General features: G+C 44.4%; 1 protein-coding gene across 4 annotated transcripts in view; it reads right to left on the bottom strand.

Annotated features, from left to right (window-relative positions):
• Positions 1-1,116: 1,116 nt before the first annotated feature.
• SH3BP4 (SH3 domain binding protein 4) overlaps positions 1,117-16,082 on the bottom strand; it is a 69,941-nt gene continuing 54,975 nt past the window's right edge. For all 4 annotated transcript variants that reach the window (XM_089693156.1, XM_089693159.1, XM_089693157.1 and 1 more), the window contains 3 exons: positions 12,500-14,856; positions 4,393-4,581; positions 1,117-2,508 (listed from right to left, as the gene is read on the bottom strand). In XM_089693156.1, the coding sequence (XP_089549282.1) occupies positions 2,284-2,508; positions 4,393-4,581; positions 12,500-14,856 (2,771 nt within the window). In that variant the 3' untranslated portion in view covers positions 1,117-2,283. The remainder of the gene's footprint in view (positions 2,509-4,392; positions 4,582-12,499; positions 14,857-16,082) is intronic.

Below are 16,082 nucleotides of genomic sequence, written 5' to 3'. Positions count from 1 at the left end.
ATTTTTAGGTGACAGGTTCTCTTTAATGAGATATGCAGGGTCTAGGGACCCTGCCCGTCTCCTCTGTACTCCACTGAATGTATTGCGATGCAGATCGCATAGCTATACATTCCTTCCCAGCTATGCTAGCCGGGGGGAAAGTGATAGGATAACCCTCAAGTGACATATATGTCGCTTTCCAGGTAACCAACAAGGGGAGAAGCGTTGACGTGTCTCTGCTCTCCTCCCTCCCATCTACCCAGCGGCACCCGCAATTACGGTCCCAGGCCCACAGATGGGAAATTGGAGCCTGAAATACATGGCGGGGTGTCGCCATTACCGGGGGTGTGTGTAGGCAATCGGGCGGCAGAGCAGGCACCCAAATGCTTCCAACTGACAGGCAAGAGTCTGTTTGTCAGTTTTACACACAATCCCAGTGACTGCAGCCATCAGATTGTGTGAAAACTCCCCCCACCCCCCACAGTGTCAGGTCTGCATGACATATAAACCTGGCAGTAAAAGTGATGCCAAGTCCTCAGTTTAAGAAAAATCTTTCCATGTGATTATATATAAATTGAATGCATTTAATTTACTTGTAAAAGCCTCCATTTTAAGGCATCTAAAAGCGCTCAGACTGCAAATGGACAGCATGGGATGCCAGCATCTCCAGCAGACTCAGCTGTCACTCAAATGACACTTCAGATAACACTCCTGCCTCTTCCACCTACAATGCAGGGTTAATAGCCCTGCAATGTTCCTGATGATGCAGAGATACCACCCACAGACTGGAGCCTGGTGAAGAAGAAGACAGTGCTGCAGCTGGGGCAAGGGTAAGTAATACCATCTGTTCATGCACCTCTAGACATAATGAGCATTTAACCCTTGGAGTGTGGGGGGGCCCAATGTAAGGGTAGATTTTGTCTATTTCTCGTCACTGGTCTTTAATCAACCATGTCCACTGCACAACAGGATCTTTACACATCTTTAGACAGTAAATACAAATCAATTACAACAACCATCTACATTAGAGAAAAAAACAAAAAAAACCCAAAAAACTTTTGCAGCCTTGGATTTCCAGATTCCAGGCAATAACCTACTCCCCCCAGCCTCCACCATAAAAAAAGAGCAGGAATAGAGTTTTTTTTATACCTTAGACTTTTATTAGACTTGTGTTAAAATCAATGCGAGGTAGTTAGCAATCTGTCAGAAATAAAACAAAAATAGAAAATAAGGTATGTCTGCCTTGTTCCTGTCCTCTGCTTCTACTAGTCCCCCGACAGTCACTAGATACTAGGAAACTGTATCCAACCTCATTGTACAAGTCATCCTCTCTTGATGAAAGACATGTCATTTGTGATGCAAGCAGGATTGGTAGGCCCGCCAAGGTAGCAGGGCTTGGCCTGCATTAATACAACAGGTATAAGGCACAAAAATACTAACATTGGGACCTGAGGACCATTTAAATTAAAATCATCTGACCCAACACACCAGGCAGAAGATCTTAGAACTTCCAAGCTAGGTCAGCACAACCAGTTAAACTGTACTGTAAGACATTGGGGTAAGTGTTTGTCCTGCCATTAGGACTGTCATTAGGAAATGTTAAGCACACTAATCTTCATTTATTGCTTTAACAGGCACATGTAACATCAGATTGTCTCATAGATGTTGTCCATATAAAGTCTGGAGCGGGACCTCTCTGATTTACCTACATATATACACAGCTCCACATTTTAGCCAAAGATAAATAACACATGGTAACAAAAACATCAGATAACGTGATATAAAAGTTTTCACACAGGGTGTGACATATAAAGCACAGATGACCCAGGAGGGGCAGTGATTACACACATAAAAGTGTAGGAACGAAAAAAAAAAAAAAAAAAGTGTAAAATGCATTTGTGCTCATACAGGAATCCAAAAGAGACAAAACTGTCAACCAAGTCTCTGGCCTATGCCTGTGATTCATCCCTCCATATTTACATTGTACACACATCCCACAATCAGAACAGACAGGAGAGAACTGGTGCCTTAAATCTATGGCCATCCAGTGCATAAACATCATGATCTGTATGTACAGCTTTTAAAATGCAGCTCAAGGTTCAAATAACCCCTGAGAATGCAGGAGTAATGTATCACTAATATACATGACCTCTCTGAAGAATTGGAGGACATTTAAAATTGTATGCAAGAAACAAAACTGAAATTCCATTATGCCCCATGATATGTTCTTCTTCAGGCAGAATGGATCTCTAAGAACAATGTGTTAAAATAAGTCTTAAGAAAAATCCTTCCTCTTAGAGATGATTAGATAACAAAGTCCTCCTGTTCCTGGGTGCTGAAGGCTGCTGATCGAAGTGTGTCCAGAGAATTTACAAGAATTAGTGTTCCTGTAAGATGTTTCCATCTCTTTGTGATAGGACTGCGCATTTTGTCCAGTCCTGTGTGGAGCTCCTGGATGACATCTCTGTAACTGTCCCCAATCTGGGCACTCCATGTCAGAAGAAAGTCATAGGCTGGTTTCCACATAGCCTGCAAAATAAAGAAAAAAAAAATAGATTTTACAAACTTTTTAGAACCTAAAGACACACACGCCTTAAAAATTGGCCCTGGACCTGTACAGCACCCTGCTACTAACGACACACAGTTGACAAAATGATGAGGAGAGCCCCACACAGAATCCAGTGCCAAAAGTAAAAATTACAGGCCGTGCCCACAGTGTAGGGTCTGGATATAGCTCCCAAGGTTTTAATGAGGTTGCACCAATCTGGATGCACTGCTTCTACTGTATTAGAAGACTGAGGAGCCAATTCAAGAAACTATAATAAAACTAGTTAAGCCAAGAGTGATTTCTCCATAAGGGTGAAGAGGCCATTGACCTTAGGACACTGGAACATGCCCTATAGTCCCCCTATAACCCTACCCCAATCCAGGAGTCCTCTGTGTTTTCTAAACAGCTTGCCAGAGTCCAGTCACCTGAAGGCACCAGTCTATAACCCAGGGTCTATTAATGTACTGTACAATTAAGATTAAACCTCCACCAAGCACAAATAACATCTACAGTGGTCACAATTTACCAAATTCAGGAAACACACTTGCAATTTGTTTGGCTCCTCCATGAGTTTAAGACTAATATTTTGTTGTATCGTGGATGAAATCAGAAAATGTTAGGAGTGGTCATACAATGGACCACCCGCTTTCCTAAGATATGATTACCTCTTTCTGAAAATACTAGCTCTGACTGGTGTCTGCTGATACAGCCATTTCAATACTTTCTAAATCACGGACCCGGGACAAATAGGTTGACCAAGATCTGCAATTTTACTGCATACTTGTTCCTGCTTAGTCACACAAAAGGTTTCAAGGCCACAGTATCCACATGACAGTTGGGCAATTTTAGGAGCAAATTTAAGTTTTCTATATCTACTTAAATGCCTTACCAACTCCCTGCACTGCCAGAACTATCACAAAGTGGACTTTCTGGATATGAGGGAGCAGGTATGAGTTGCCAATCACCATGCCCAAACACGTCACCAGGAGGTCATCTACCTTTTCCTAGCTCTGATACAAGAGCTTAGACAAGGTGCGACGCTGCAGCAGTAAATAGGCATGGCCCAGCAAGTATAAAACTCTGGTGAGGATGGTTATGTGCAGACACCGCCACTTTGCACTTTTTGGGCTCAACATGGTTTCTAAACTCTAATAAAAACATCATATGTAGTAGTACTTACTACAGAAGTACTTTAGTAGCCCTTGTGGTTTAAATGGTAGATTCAAAACATTTTTTTTAAGCATAATCTAATCCTTTAAACAGCCATCAAAAGGCTAGCTCAGTCTTTACAAGAAGCATGTGTACCAAGTCAACAGCAATCACAAAAAAGCACTGTATTTGTAGTGTAAACAAATAGTCCTGGGGTCATAATGAATAATTCAAGATTATTAATGATCACTTTAGTGACTAAATACTGACTACAAACAATATGCATCACAGTACATACAAATTAAGTTTTAAACTGGAAACTAATTTGTTAACTCTTAAATCCAGTAGGCACAAACCTTTTGCTAGACCAGTTCTTAGCTTTTCTTTTTGCTAGGAGTGACATCACTAAATCATAAGGCAAACCTGTGCTCCTGCCAACTCCACCCCCCCCCCTCCCCCACTCCACCCAGCCTTCCCATTTGGTGTGAAAGCAACAGGTTTGCCTGAGGCCCCTTTCACATTAGCAGTCTAATCGGATCTGCATGTCCATTTTTCAGGTGGACCCGATCGGACACTCCAATAAAAACAAACAAAAAAAAAGGATCAATTCCCCTTCCATCTAGATGATTAGATCGGAAGGCAGTTGGGTGTAAATGGGATGAAAACGCTCCTTCAGTTTGTGTACATTTAGGTCTAGCGACTCAGATTCCTCTTACTTCACTATCAAGAACTCCATTCTTGTCCCGATGTGGTGCTTCATAGCCATCCATTTGCTGTTTGGACACTTTAGCTAGTTTCTCTGCCAACTCTCTCCAACGCTGAGCAACCTCAACCGCTGTAGTAAGCAAGACAAAATCCTGAATCAGGCGGACCACCAAACCTTGGCAGTCCATCTTCAACAATGCCTAAGCAAAAATAAATAAAATAAATCTAGGTCATTCTATATTCAATGCAACACAATGGACTTACTGAATACAATATTATAAAAAGGAACAATTATGTGTAGAAATCCATACTATAACAAGATCTAACAAACTGAACCCATTTGTTATTCTGCAGCCTTGGGTCATCTAGCAACCCATCACTCCCACTGATTAAATTATAGTCCATAAAACCTCATAATAAAACTAATAAAATTAACAGTTTGGTTTCTTACCAACTGCTCAAGCTCTTCAGAGGCAGGTGGAAACTCATCTAACCAGCTAGGCTCAAGTTACAACCCCATCATCAATGTTAACATCATTCGGTTATGAAATAAAGTTGGGGGTCGGTCATTGCTTGCCGCGTTCTGAAAATGCTAGATGCCTGGCTGTTTCTGACCTCAGTATTTTTTAGTCACAGGTCCAGAAAAAGCATGCTTTAAATGAAGGTCACAACTACTAATCTTTATACTCGTTTTGAGTCCAAAAGGAACAGAAACGACAACCAGGGGGAACTAGCATTTCAAAAGACAATTACAGCAATGGCTGCTTCCATTAACCTCTCATGATAGATTCTCTTTACAATGTTTTAAACTGAGGACTAGGGTTCTTTTGAAGCTAAATAATAAATATTCCTGGGTACTGCATGGACTATCTATGAAGAGGCAACAAGGTAAACCTATAGCAAATTAAATAGATAAAACTCTTGTTTGCAAAAATATCTGAATAGATGTTGACAGTATGAGCTGGCTTTATGGTCATACCTGTTTAGCTATGATGAAAGATCTAAAAACTCAGTTTTGACAGTGATGGTCACCAAGGCCACATGTTCTTCTCTAGACATGTAAAGTTCTTGTCAAGTTTACACTTTAAGAATGATCAGATGGAAACTTCCAATAGATTGCAAAAATGTTTGCAGCCAATGCTACCCATTCCCATTGCTTCATAGTGCTTGTCATCATGCAAACTCCATAGACAAGATTAGTTATAGCCATTGGAGGGTGGTCAGATGTGCAGTTAAAACAAAACCACTTAGGCGCTGCAGTGTGTGCCAAAAATGGGTCGGTTCTGCAAACCTAGCAAGCACATTTCAATAGAGGAAAAAATGAGGGTGAGAGCATAAGATGCAATGGTGCAATGCAGGCAGATACTGCTAATTTTGAGTGGGGATTGGGGGAGAATAGTAAATCAGAATATGTTGGATAGCCTACCCAATCTATTGTTCTTGGAGGGGAAAAAAAACAAAAAACCACACAGCTCTGTGAAGAGTACCATTTTTTCAAATTAGAGCAGAATACACAGAACATGCTTATCATATTAATACCATCCTAATAAATAATAACTATAATAACCACGTTATTGTTCATCCATCTGGACATCTCTGGGGACCCACTATGTTTACCAAGCTGACCATCACCACTATAATCTGCAATATTTCACAGGGCTTTACGTCACTTCAGATTAAAAGCTTAACAGGGATTCTATAAATACATAAATCTACTAGGATTACAAAAAAATAGCTTAAATTAAATTCTATGTCAATCTAATTACTTTAAGTAATAAAACACAACTCAGTAGTCTCAACTCAGCCATTAGAAAGGAAAAACATTCAGCACAGTCTGCATGATGGATAAGCACATTTTTCAGCATTTATGATTGAGGTTTTCCAGCTCTCTGAATGACCAGGAGCAACATAGTATTTCCATCTACTGAATACATCAAAACAGAAGCCTTCCAGCTTTTAAAAATGTGTCCATCACTGGATCATGAAATTTGTATTCATTTAAACATTCTGTTAATGGCCACCTCAGTAAACAGGTCACTGACCATCTATACTGCAGAACATAAAGCGTGTGCGCTGTAGAAAGCATGCTTCTTAGTCATTCAATCTTAACACACTGGGCTATTATTAAAACGAGCCATAGAATTCCGTAATCATTGGCCATACACTGCACAACCACAGTGGCTGGTCCCGCCAAACATCCCATAATTTAAAATAAATAGATAGAGATATATATATATATATATATATATATATATATATATCTCTATCTGGCTGTCAAAATACAATAGCCCAGCAGAAGAATGTGTCCATCTATACTTTATAGCAGGGGTATAAAACAAAAATTCATGGAGGTCTGACCAGTAAAAATTTTCTTCCAGCAGAGGTCTGAACCGCATGTTTTTTTCAGTACTCTCCTCCTATAATCACAATCCCTTGCATCAGTGTCCTCAGTCCCCCCCACACATCAATTTCCCTTTCACAGTAGTGTTCCCAAGCCCCTTGCACATCACTCCACCCCCTTTACAATGGTGTACAGAACCCCCTTTACGTCACACATCCCCTTTATTTACAGCAGTCCACAACCCCCCTTCAAATCATCACCCCCGTCCCACAATACTGTCCTCTAGACCTTCACATCCCTCTATAACAGCGGTTCTCAACCTGGGGGTCGCGACCCCTTTGGGGGTCGAACGACCATTTCCCAGGGGTCGCCTAAGACCATCGGAAAACACATATTTCCGATGGTCTTAGGAACCGAGACACCGCTGCAGTCTCCGGCGATGTGTGGGCGGGATGATACGCTGCTGTCACCTGGCCACACCTCCGGGATCGCGCAGCAGCTCCGCCTCCTCGCCGCTGATTGGCCACCGGAACTGTAGCTCAGGAGAGGCACACAGGCGGCCAATCACCGGCGAGGAGGTGGAGCTTGGAGAGGAGGAGCCGAGCGGCAGCGCGCGTACATCAAAGAAGACCGAGGGAGCTGCCGGAGCGAGTGAAGAGGAGAGCGGCCAGAGAAGGAAGACAGCTGACAGGTAAGTGAGAGAGCGAGCCCAGGCTGGAGCAGGGGTCAGCAAAGTAAGTATCATTGGTGTCAGTGGGAGGAATAGTGCCCCATCATTTGTGTCACTAATACCAACGATGGGGCACTATTCCTCCCCCCACTGACACCAACGATGGGGCACTATTCCTCCCCCCACTGACACCAACGATGGGGCACTATTCCTCCCCCCACTGACACCAACAATGGGGCACTATTCCTCCCCCAACTGACACCAACGATGGGGCACTATTCCTCCCCCCACTGACACCAACGATGTGGCACTATTCCTCCCCCCACTGACACCAACGATGTGGCACTATTCCTCCCCCCACTGACACCAACGATGGGGCACTATTCCTCCCCCCACTGACACCAACGATGGGGCACTATTCCTCCCCCCACTGACACCAACGATGGGGCACTATTCCTCCCCCCACTGACACCAACGATGGGGCACTATTCCTCCCCCCACTGACACCAACGATGGGGCACTATTCCTCCCCCCACTGACACCAACGATGGGGCACTATTTCCCCCCCCCTGACCCCAATGATGGGGCACTATTCTCCCCTCCACCACACTGACATCAATGATGGGGCACTATTCCTCCCCCCACTGACACCAACGATGGGGCACTATTCCCCCCCCCACTGACACCAACGATGGGACACTATTTCCCCCCCCCCTGACCCCAATGATGGGGCACTATTCTCCCCTCCACCACACTGACATCAATGATGGGGCACTATTCCTCCCCCCACTGACACCAACGATGGGGCACTATTCCCCCCCCCCCACTGACACCAACGATGGGGCACTATTCCCCCCCCCCCACTGACACCAACGATGGGACACTATTCCCCCCCCCCCCCTGACCCCAATGATGGGGCACTATTCTCCCCTCCACCACACTGACATCAATGATGGGGCACTATTCCTCCCACTGACACCAATGATGTGGCACTATTCCTCCCACTGACACCAGTGATGGGGCACTACTCCCCCCACTGACACCAGTGATGGGGCACTATTCCTCCCACTGACACCAATGATGGGGCACTACTCCCCCCACTGACACCAGTGATGGGGCACTATTCCTCCCACTGACACCAATGATGGGGCACTACTCCCCCCACTGACACCAATGATGGGGCACTACTCCCCCCACTGACACCAATGATGGGGCACTATTCCTCCCACTGACACCAATGATGTGGCACTATTCCTCCCACTGACACCAGTGATGGGGCACTACTCCTCCCACTGACACCAGTGATGGGGCACTACTCCTCCCACTGACACCAGTGATGGGGCACTACTCCTCCCACTGACACCAGTGATGGAGCACTACTCCCCCCACTGACACCAATGATGGGGCACTACTCCCCCCACTGACACCAATGATGGGGCACTACTCCTCCCACTGACACCAATGATGGGGCACTATTCCTCCCACTGACACCAATGATGTGGCACTATTCCTCCCACTGACACCAGTGATGGAGCACTACTCCTCCCACTGACACCAGTGATGGGGCACTACTCCCCCCACTGACACCAGTGATGGAGCACTACTCCCCCCACTGACACCAACGATGGGGCACTACTCCCCCCACTGACACCAACGATGGGGCACTACTCCTCCCACTGACACCAACGATGGGGCACTATTCCTCCCACTGACTCCAACGATGGGGCACTATTCCTCCCACTGACACCAACGATGGGACACTATTCCTCCCACTGATACCAACGATGGGGCACTATTCCTCCCACGGATACCAACGATGGGGCACTATTCCTCCCACTGACACCAACGATGGGGCACTATTCCTCCCACTGACACCAACGATGGGGCACTATTCCTCCCACTGACACCAACGATGGGGCACTATTCCTCCCACTGACACCAACGATGGGGCACTATTCCTCCCACTGACACCAACGATGGGGCACTATTCCTCCCACTGACACCAACGATGGGGCACTATTCCTCCCACTGACACCAACGATGGGGCACTATTCCTCCCACTGACACCAACGATGGGGCACTATTCCTCCCACTGACACCAACGATGGGGCACTATTCCTCCCACTGACACCAACGATGGGGCACTATTCTTCCCACTGACACCAGTGATGGGGCACTATTCCTCCCACTGACACCAGTGATGGGGCACTATTCCTCCCACTGACACCAGTGATGGGGCACTATTCCTCCCACTGACACCAGTGATGGGGCACTATTCCTCCCACTGACACCAACGATGGGGCACTATTCCTCCCACTGATACCAACGATGGGGCACTATGCATCCCACTGATACGAATGATGGGGCACTATTCATCCCACTGACATCAGTGATGGGGCACTATTCCTCCCACTGATACCAACGATGGGGCACTATTCCTCCCACTGATACCAACAATGGGGCACTATTCATCCCACTGACATCAGTGATGGGGCACTACTCCTTCCACTGACACCAATGACATGGCACTACTCCTCCCACTGCAAAATTACAGTTATGAAGTAGCAATGAAAATAATTTTATGGTTGGGGGTCACCACAACATGAGGAACTGTATTAAGGGGTCGCGGCATTAGAAAGGTTGAGAACCACTGCTCTATAACATTATGCACCCCCATTCCCCCCCCCCTTACAGCACTACCCCCCTCCCCTCACATCACAATTTCCCCCCTGCCCACAGTAGAATGCTCTGCCCTCCTCACATCATCCTCTCACCAGCACTGCCCCCTTTCACATCTCCCCCTCCCCACAGCACTACCCCTTCCCTTTACATCACCCCCCCAGCACAGCCCCTCTTCACATTCCTCCCCCCCCTTCCCCTTTTACATCACACAGTCGTGTGCTCTGTCCTCATGAAACTGTCCCTCCCTCCAAAAGAGCACTGCCACCCCACCCCACCCCAACACACACACAGCCAGAGTAGTGTCTGCCCCCCATTCACCCCCCTACCTTAGGCTGAGCAGAGAGTGAGAGATAGAACATTTCTGGACTGAGTGTGGCAGTCACAACACAACACTGACCGGAGTGCAGGAGCTGCCGGGGTTACCTTTTTGTTAACGCCCTGCATCCAATCACCTGCTGGTTCACTTAAAAAGTTAGCCCCAGCAGCTCCTGCTCCCCCACTCCATTCAATGCTGTGCTGCGACTCCCGCACTTGATCCAGAAAGGTTCTATTTCCCAATCTTCACTCTACTGTTACAACATCAGCAGAGGCTGGTGGAAAGAAGCAGCTTCTAAATGGAGAGGCCGCAGGTCCGGATGGAACAGTGGCTTGGTCTGAATTCGGATGACAGTCTGCCATTTAGTGATGCCTGCTGTATAGCATGGATGGAGGAACCTGTATTTAAAAATACACACACACACACACACACACACACACACACACACACACACACACACACGCACACACACGTACACACGCACACACACGTACACATACATATAGCCAGCTATATAGGGCTGTGGACAACTAAATATGTTTATATACTCCAAATGAAAAACCGTAACTTTGGAAAACCCTTAAAATGATAAGTATAAAAAGATGCCGAATGATCCTAGAAGTATATAAAACCCAAACTGCCTCTGTTGCTAGTATTACCGGGAGGGTAGCAGGCCAGGGCTGGTTCATTGTACCAGAACGTCAGTGCACTCAAAAAATGACTAATATATAAATATATAGATCTATATCATGGAAGTGGGTACCTCTGCCCAAGGTTGACACAAGTGACCATTCATTTCTATTCATTGCAGTGCCATTGAGATGTGGTAGTTTGCACTGCAACACACTGTGCTGAAAAAAGTGCAAGCAGTAATTTTTTCAGTGCACACTACTGTAACGCGGTGGTGTGAACTGACTTCATAGAAAACAAAGCGAATTGCTTTGTCTATGCATTAAGGCTGTGCTGGGCAAGGCTGCCCAGAGCAGCCAAGCAAACAGTATGAATGGACACTTACCAAATCAATATAATTAAAACATACTGCAGCATGCACAAAGTTTGCTTGCACCACTAAACCTTTTTTAACCTCCCTGGCGGTATTCCCGAGTGTAGCTCGGGGTAAAGTTTCAGTACCAAAAGCGGTAACCCCGAGCTACACTCGGGCTTACCATGCAGCGTTGCATAGGGAGTCCCTGCAGAGCTTACCTTGTCCTTCGCTCCCGCGATGTGTCCCCTGCAGCGTCCACGGCCATCTCCTCCGGCCGATGCCGGCATCCGGCTTCCGTGTTCCGGTCCCTGTGACGTCGGGACGTACGGGCGCCGGAACCAGCGGCAAATTTGAAATTTTAAAAAAAGTCATTTTTTTTTTAAAATGATTATTACATAGTAAAACATTGCTGTTTCAAAACATTTCACATACATTTTGTCCCTACTGCTTTGTCCTGTCCCCTGCCTGCATTTTGACTGTTCTTTCTGCCTGGAAACTTAGAAAAGTCGATGGCGTCCAAAAAGCGTCCCTTTATGTCAAAATCGGTTTTAGACCAGCTAGAGAACAGCAATAGTAAATCAGAACCACTTGCAAAATTGAGTGATGATTTGTGGGGAAATTCGTCATCAGACACTGAAAACGATTCTGCGACTTTGCTCAGCGATGTGCGAACTTGGTGCTATATTTCAAATTTCAGTGTTTTTGGTTTGATTATATTATTTAATTAAATTTATTATTATATTATTTTTTATGATTATTTATTAAATTATAATTTATGATTTTGTGTTTCAAGTTTTATCATATCTGAAATGTTTACTAGACTCTTGTTTGGACAGATTTCAGTGAGTTATTCCTAAACTACAGGCCTACAATAAAAAAAATACATATTTCCATGCAAAAAAATGGTACCGCTTTCAGCACCAAAAATCTGAAATAATCAAACCGCCAGGGATGTTAATACAACCACTAACATACATTTTCACCCCGGTCCTGTGGAGATCAGATATTTTACAGTGTAAATTGCAAAGAAACTAAACCAGTGCTAGATTATTATTAATTTGTATAGATCATTACTTGGTAAACAAAAAACAAGTCTAACTAGTACAGCATGTAGCTCATCTTACCGAAATCAGCTCTTTTTGGAATGATTTCCTTTCCTTTCCCTCATTGTTATTGCACTCCTCTTTCAGTTTCTCCAGCACAGAAGCCACTCGTTCAGGCTCGCTTTCTAGTTCCACACGACAGAAGTAGGAAAGAGGAAGGTTTCCATAACCAAGTGCATCGGCAAAGGACCTCCAGCTACCAATGTTCTCCATTAAAAGAGTTCGCACTGATGCATATATGTAAGTTAAGAATTTGCACGGACGCAAGATCTGCTCTAGTAAGGCGCCTGTGGTCAACTCAGGACCAGAAAAATAGCTTGGTTTTGCCTTGCCTACTACTAGGACATTTTTTGCATGAACCAAGCCCATTTTTCCCTGATGATACCCAATGTACCATTCTTTTGTCCACAATTGTCCCTTAAGCTTGATTTTTTCCTCACTTAAGAGAGCCATCACATCTCCTTTCTTGTACTCCAGCAAATATGGATTTTTGCTCTGACGCACCACAGTCTTTATTAGCTTCCCATATTTCAGGTTTGTTACTGATCGATCCTGGAAAATTGGATATTTGCATGTGACCGCCAGGGGAGACAAAACAATCTTTCCAATTTCTTTTTTCTTGAGAAATCTTCTTGGTCCAGTGGATTTAAGCCCAGTTTTTGGTGCTGGCCGTGGAGTCTGTACACAGTATTGTGACAAGATGTTACCCAATTCATCCCTAACCTGCACCCTCAGTGTGAAGTCAGAAAGTTGTGCAGGATCATGGCAACTAATGGGAAATATTAACCTGCTAATTTTTCCAAGCTTTAGTTGAAAACCTCTTACCATCTTCCCCTGATCTCCAGCATCTACTCTATAATTTGTCATGTTGGAGAAAAGACAAATCTGGAGATCCTGAGGCTTGGGAAGAACAAACTGTTGTTTACCCCACAGCTGTAAAGTCACTGGTGCTGTCCCACGAGTCTGTTGGCCTACTTCATTGACTAGAAGTGTCTTAGGTGCACAGTCATGACCGAAAATGGCCACAACAGCCTTGAATAAAGGATGAATATGTTTAGGCCCATATAGTCCAACAGTGACCCTTTTATTAATATAGTCCCAGACGTTGCAAGGAGGCACAATATTTTGTGCTTGAGCCACCATCACTATATACATAACTGGCTCAAGATTTTCCAGCTTTACTTGAATTGTGTCTCCATATGTGTAGGAATGTGGCAGCAAGTTGTATGGACCTTCTTTAATATCACTACGCAAACATTTAATTGCTACAGAATTTTGACCAACAACATTATTGCGCACCTCCACAGATGCTTTTACCTCTAGGCTAAGTGAACTTTGCACTTCCATGTTGCTCAGTTTGATTTCCAGCACAGGGCTTACAGTGGTACACTTGTCATTGTTCAGTTCTAATGGTGGATCTAACAAAGCTTTTAAGGAGATTTGCTGTGTCTCACCTGGAGCTACATGTCTTTCAGGAACATGTATACTAATGTTTGTATCCGGAAGCTGCACGGCACCCCCTGAGCTGTCCAGCCTGCAGACAATGCTCGTCTCCACAGGCTGAGTCTGACCCCAGCCAGGATTCTGGCCCAACAAGTCTAGATCATGGCAGGACCGGGCCAGCTTGCGGTGGTTGAGCCATGCGGTTCTGAAATCCTCCCTACTCTGGAACTGCTCAGGAGCTGGGGACTTGAGACCAGCAAAGAAGCTGCCAGTGGCTGGACTCTCAGACTTTGCCTGGAGGATGGACAGCTCGGAGAGGCTGTAGGATCGCTTGCTCCGGAAGAATGGGTTGTCTCTTCTGACAGGGATGGGCTCTTCAACAACATTTGTTTGATTGGCACGGGGTAACAAATCTAAGAACACATCGGTACTTGTTTCTGTAGAGATAGCAGAAGAGGGAGCCAATGGGTCAAATAGTAATAAGTCAACAGAATTTACTGAATCGTCACCATTCTTCTTTTGGGGTATGGAAGGCCCATTGAGAAAGGGATTTGACACAGCTGGCTTTAAAAAAGGGTTGTTATTGGTTTTAACAGAGTTATGATTGAGAAAATCTGTCCAGTCACCCAATAGATCCATCTCCTTTACTCCTTCATCAACACTTTCCAGTAGTCCATCTATCATACCGCTGTCACTCAGACAAGAGTCTCTGTAATTGACAGGTTGCACATATGCAGATGGTATGTAACCCATTTCTGTAGTATTGTGTGCATACCACCATTCTCCGCCAGATGTGTCCAGCACATACAGATGTTCTCCCTTGGAAAATTTCAGGGTGGTGAAGTTGCTGGGACAATAATCTTTGATGGCCACCACTTCCTTAACATTCTCGAGTGAAGTAGGACTATCAACACGCAAAGAGCTTGGTGATAACACTAAAAAAAAGGAGAAAAACAAACAAACTTTTTATTAGAAGACAAACTTTTTCTTGCACAGAAAATAAAAGGAAATCAAAAACAGATAGAGCACCTGTCACAGAGGTGTATAAGGAAAGCAGTCATTGCCCAACTCAAACACGCAATAGAATTTTACGGTTGCAACAGAACTTATGAACAGATTTTGAGTTTTAAATTTCCGGTTGTCATCTATGGTTTCTAAGTGTTTTTTTGGTAATAAAAATTATTCCCTTTAAAATAATATGCTTTCCATAAGTGTGTTTTCATCTTTGGGTAGATGCTGCGTGAGTTGAATCACTGACCAGCTTCTTGCATCACTCAGGAATGCCACCCGCCAGATTTCTAGGTTCAAGTTCTCAGAATTTCCAAGATGCTATAGCCATTACGGGGTGGTCTAACTCTCTGGAAGTTGTCATTTTATCGTCAATTTATGGTAATTAGACAAGGAAAGCGATATCCTTAGGGTTCGCAAAAGATATAAAAAAAGTCATTGGTTGACTAACATAACCAAGTTTTATCTGAGATGACACATTGAGCAAAAAATAGGCAGAATAAACCAGTCTATGCAGGTTAATTTTTGAAAACACAGAACGACAACTACTGCCAATTGCTTTCACTTGGAAAAAACAACACAGAATTACTTGCTAATAAGGGAGGGTCAAATCAGTGGAATTCAAACATGTTTACTGTCATCTTTGAATTGTTTATATAAATACAAGTAAAAAAAGAAGACAATTTTCAAATAATGAAAAATAGTACCTGGAATATCAGGACAGTGACAGTATGCATAGCCAAATTTTTCTTCCTTCTGGGGATATGGAAGGTATCAGGTTGTAACAAAAAAACTGGTCTTTAAATGCACTTTAGCCCTACTTCACATGGATCCAAGTTTGATCTCTGATGTCTATGCAAGTCACATCTGAAATCGCAAAATGTAGTGCAGGAACTACTTTGAAAATTGGTGCAACCCCGACTTGTACCAAATTTGAAACAGTTCCATTGCAGACAGAAGGGTGCGAGTTGTCATGTAATTTGACAGTTTCAATCAAATTACAAGTCCTACTGGTGTGAACCAAAGCTTAAAAAGCCAGTAACATACTTCCTGTGCTAAGGTGACAACATTTTGCATCTATGGAGCAGCAGTTGCCATCTGACGAAGAAAAAAAAAAAAAAAAAAAATGTATTAGGACTGCAAAACACTTTTA

The sequence above is a fragment of the Staurois parvus genome, unplaced genomic scaffold, assembly GCF_062004578.1.
Source record: "Staurois parvus isolate SC_StPar_1 unplaced genomic scaffold, SC_StPar_1.0 ptg000616l, whole genome shotgun sequence".
Classification (NCBI taxonomy): domain Eukaryota; kingdom Metazoa; phylum Chordata; class Amphibia; order Anura; family Ranidae; genus Staurois; species Staurois parvus.
The sequence above is the reverse complement of the archived record's forward strand: the minus strand, read 5'-3'. Positions and strand labels throughout refer to the sequence as shown.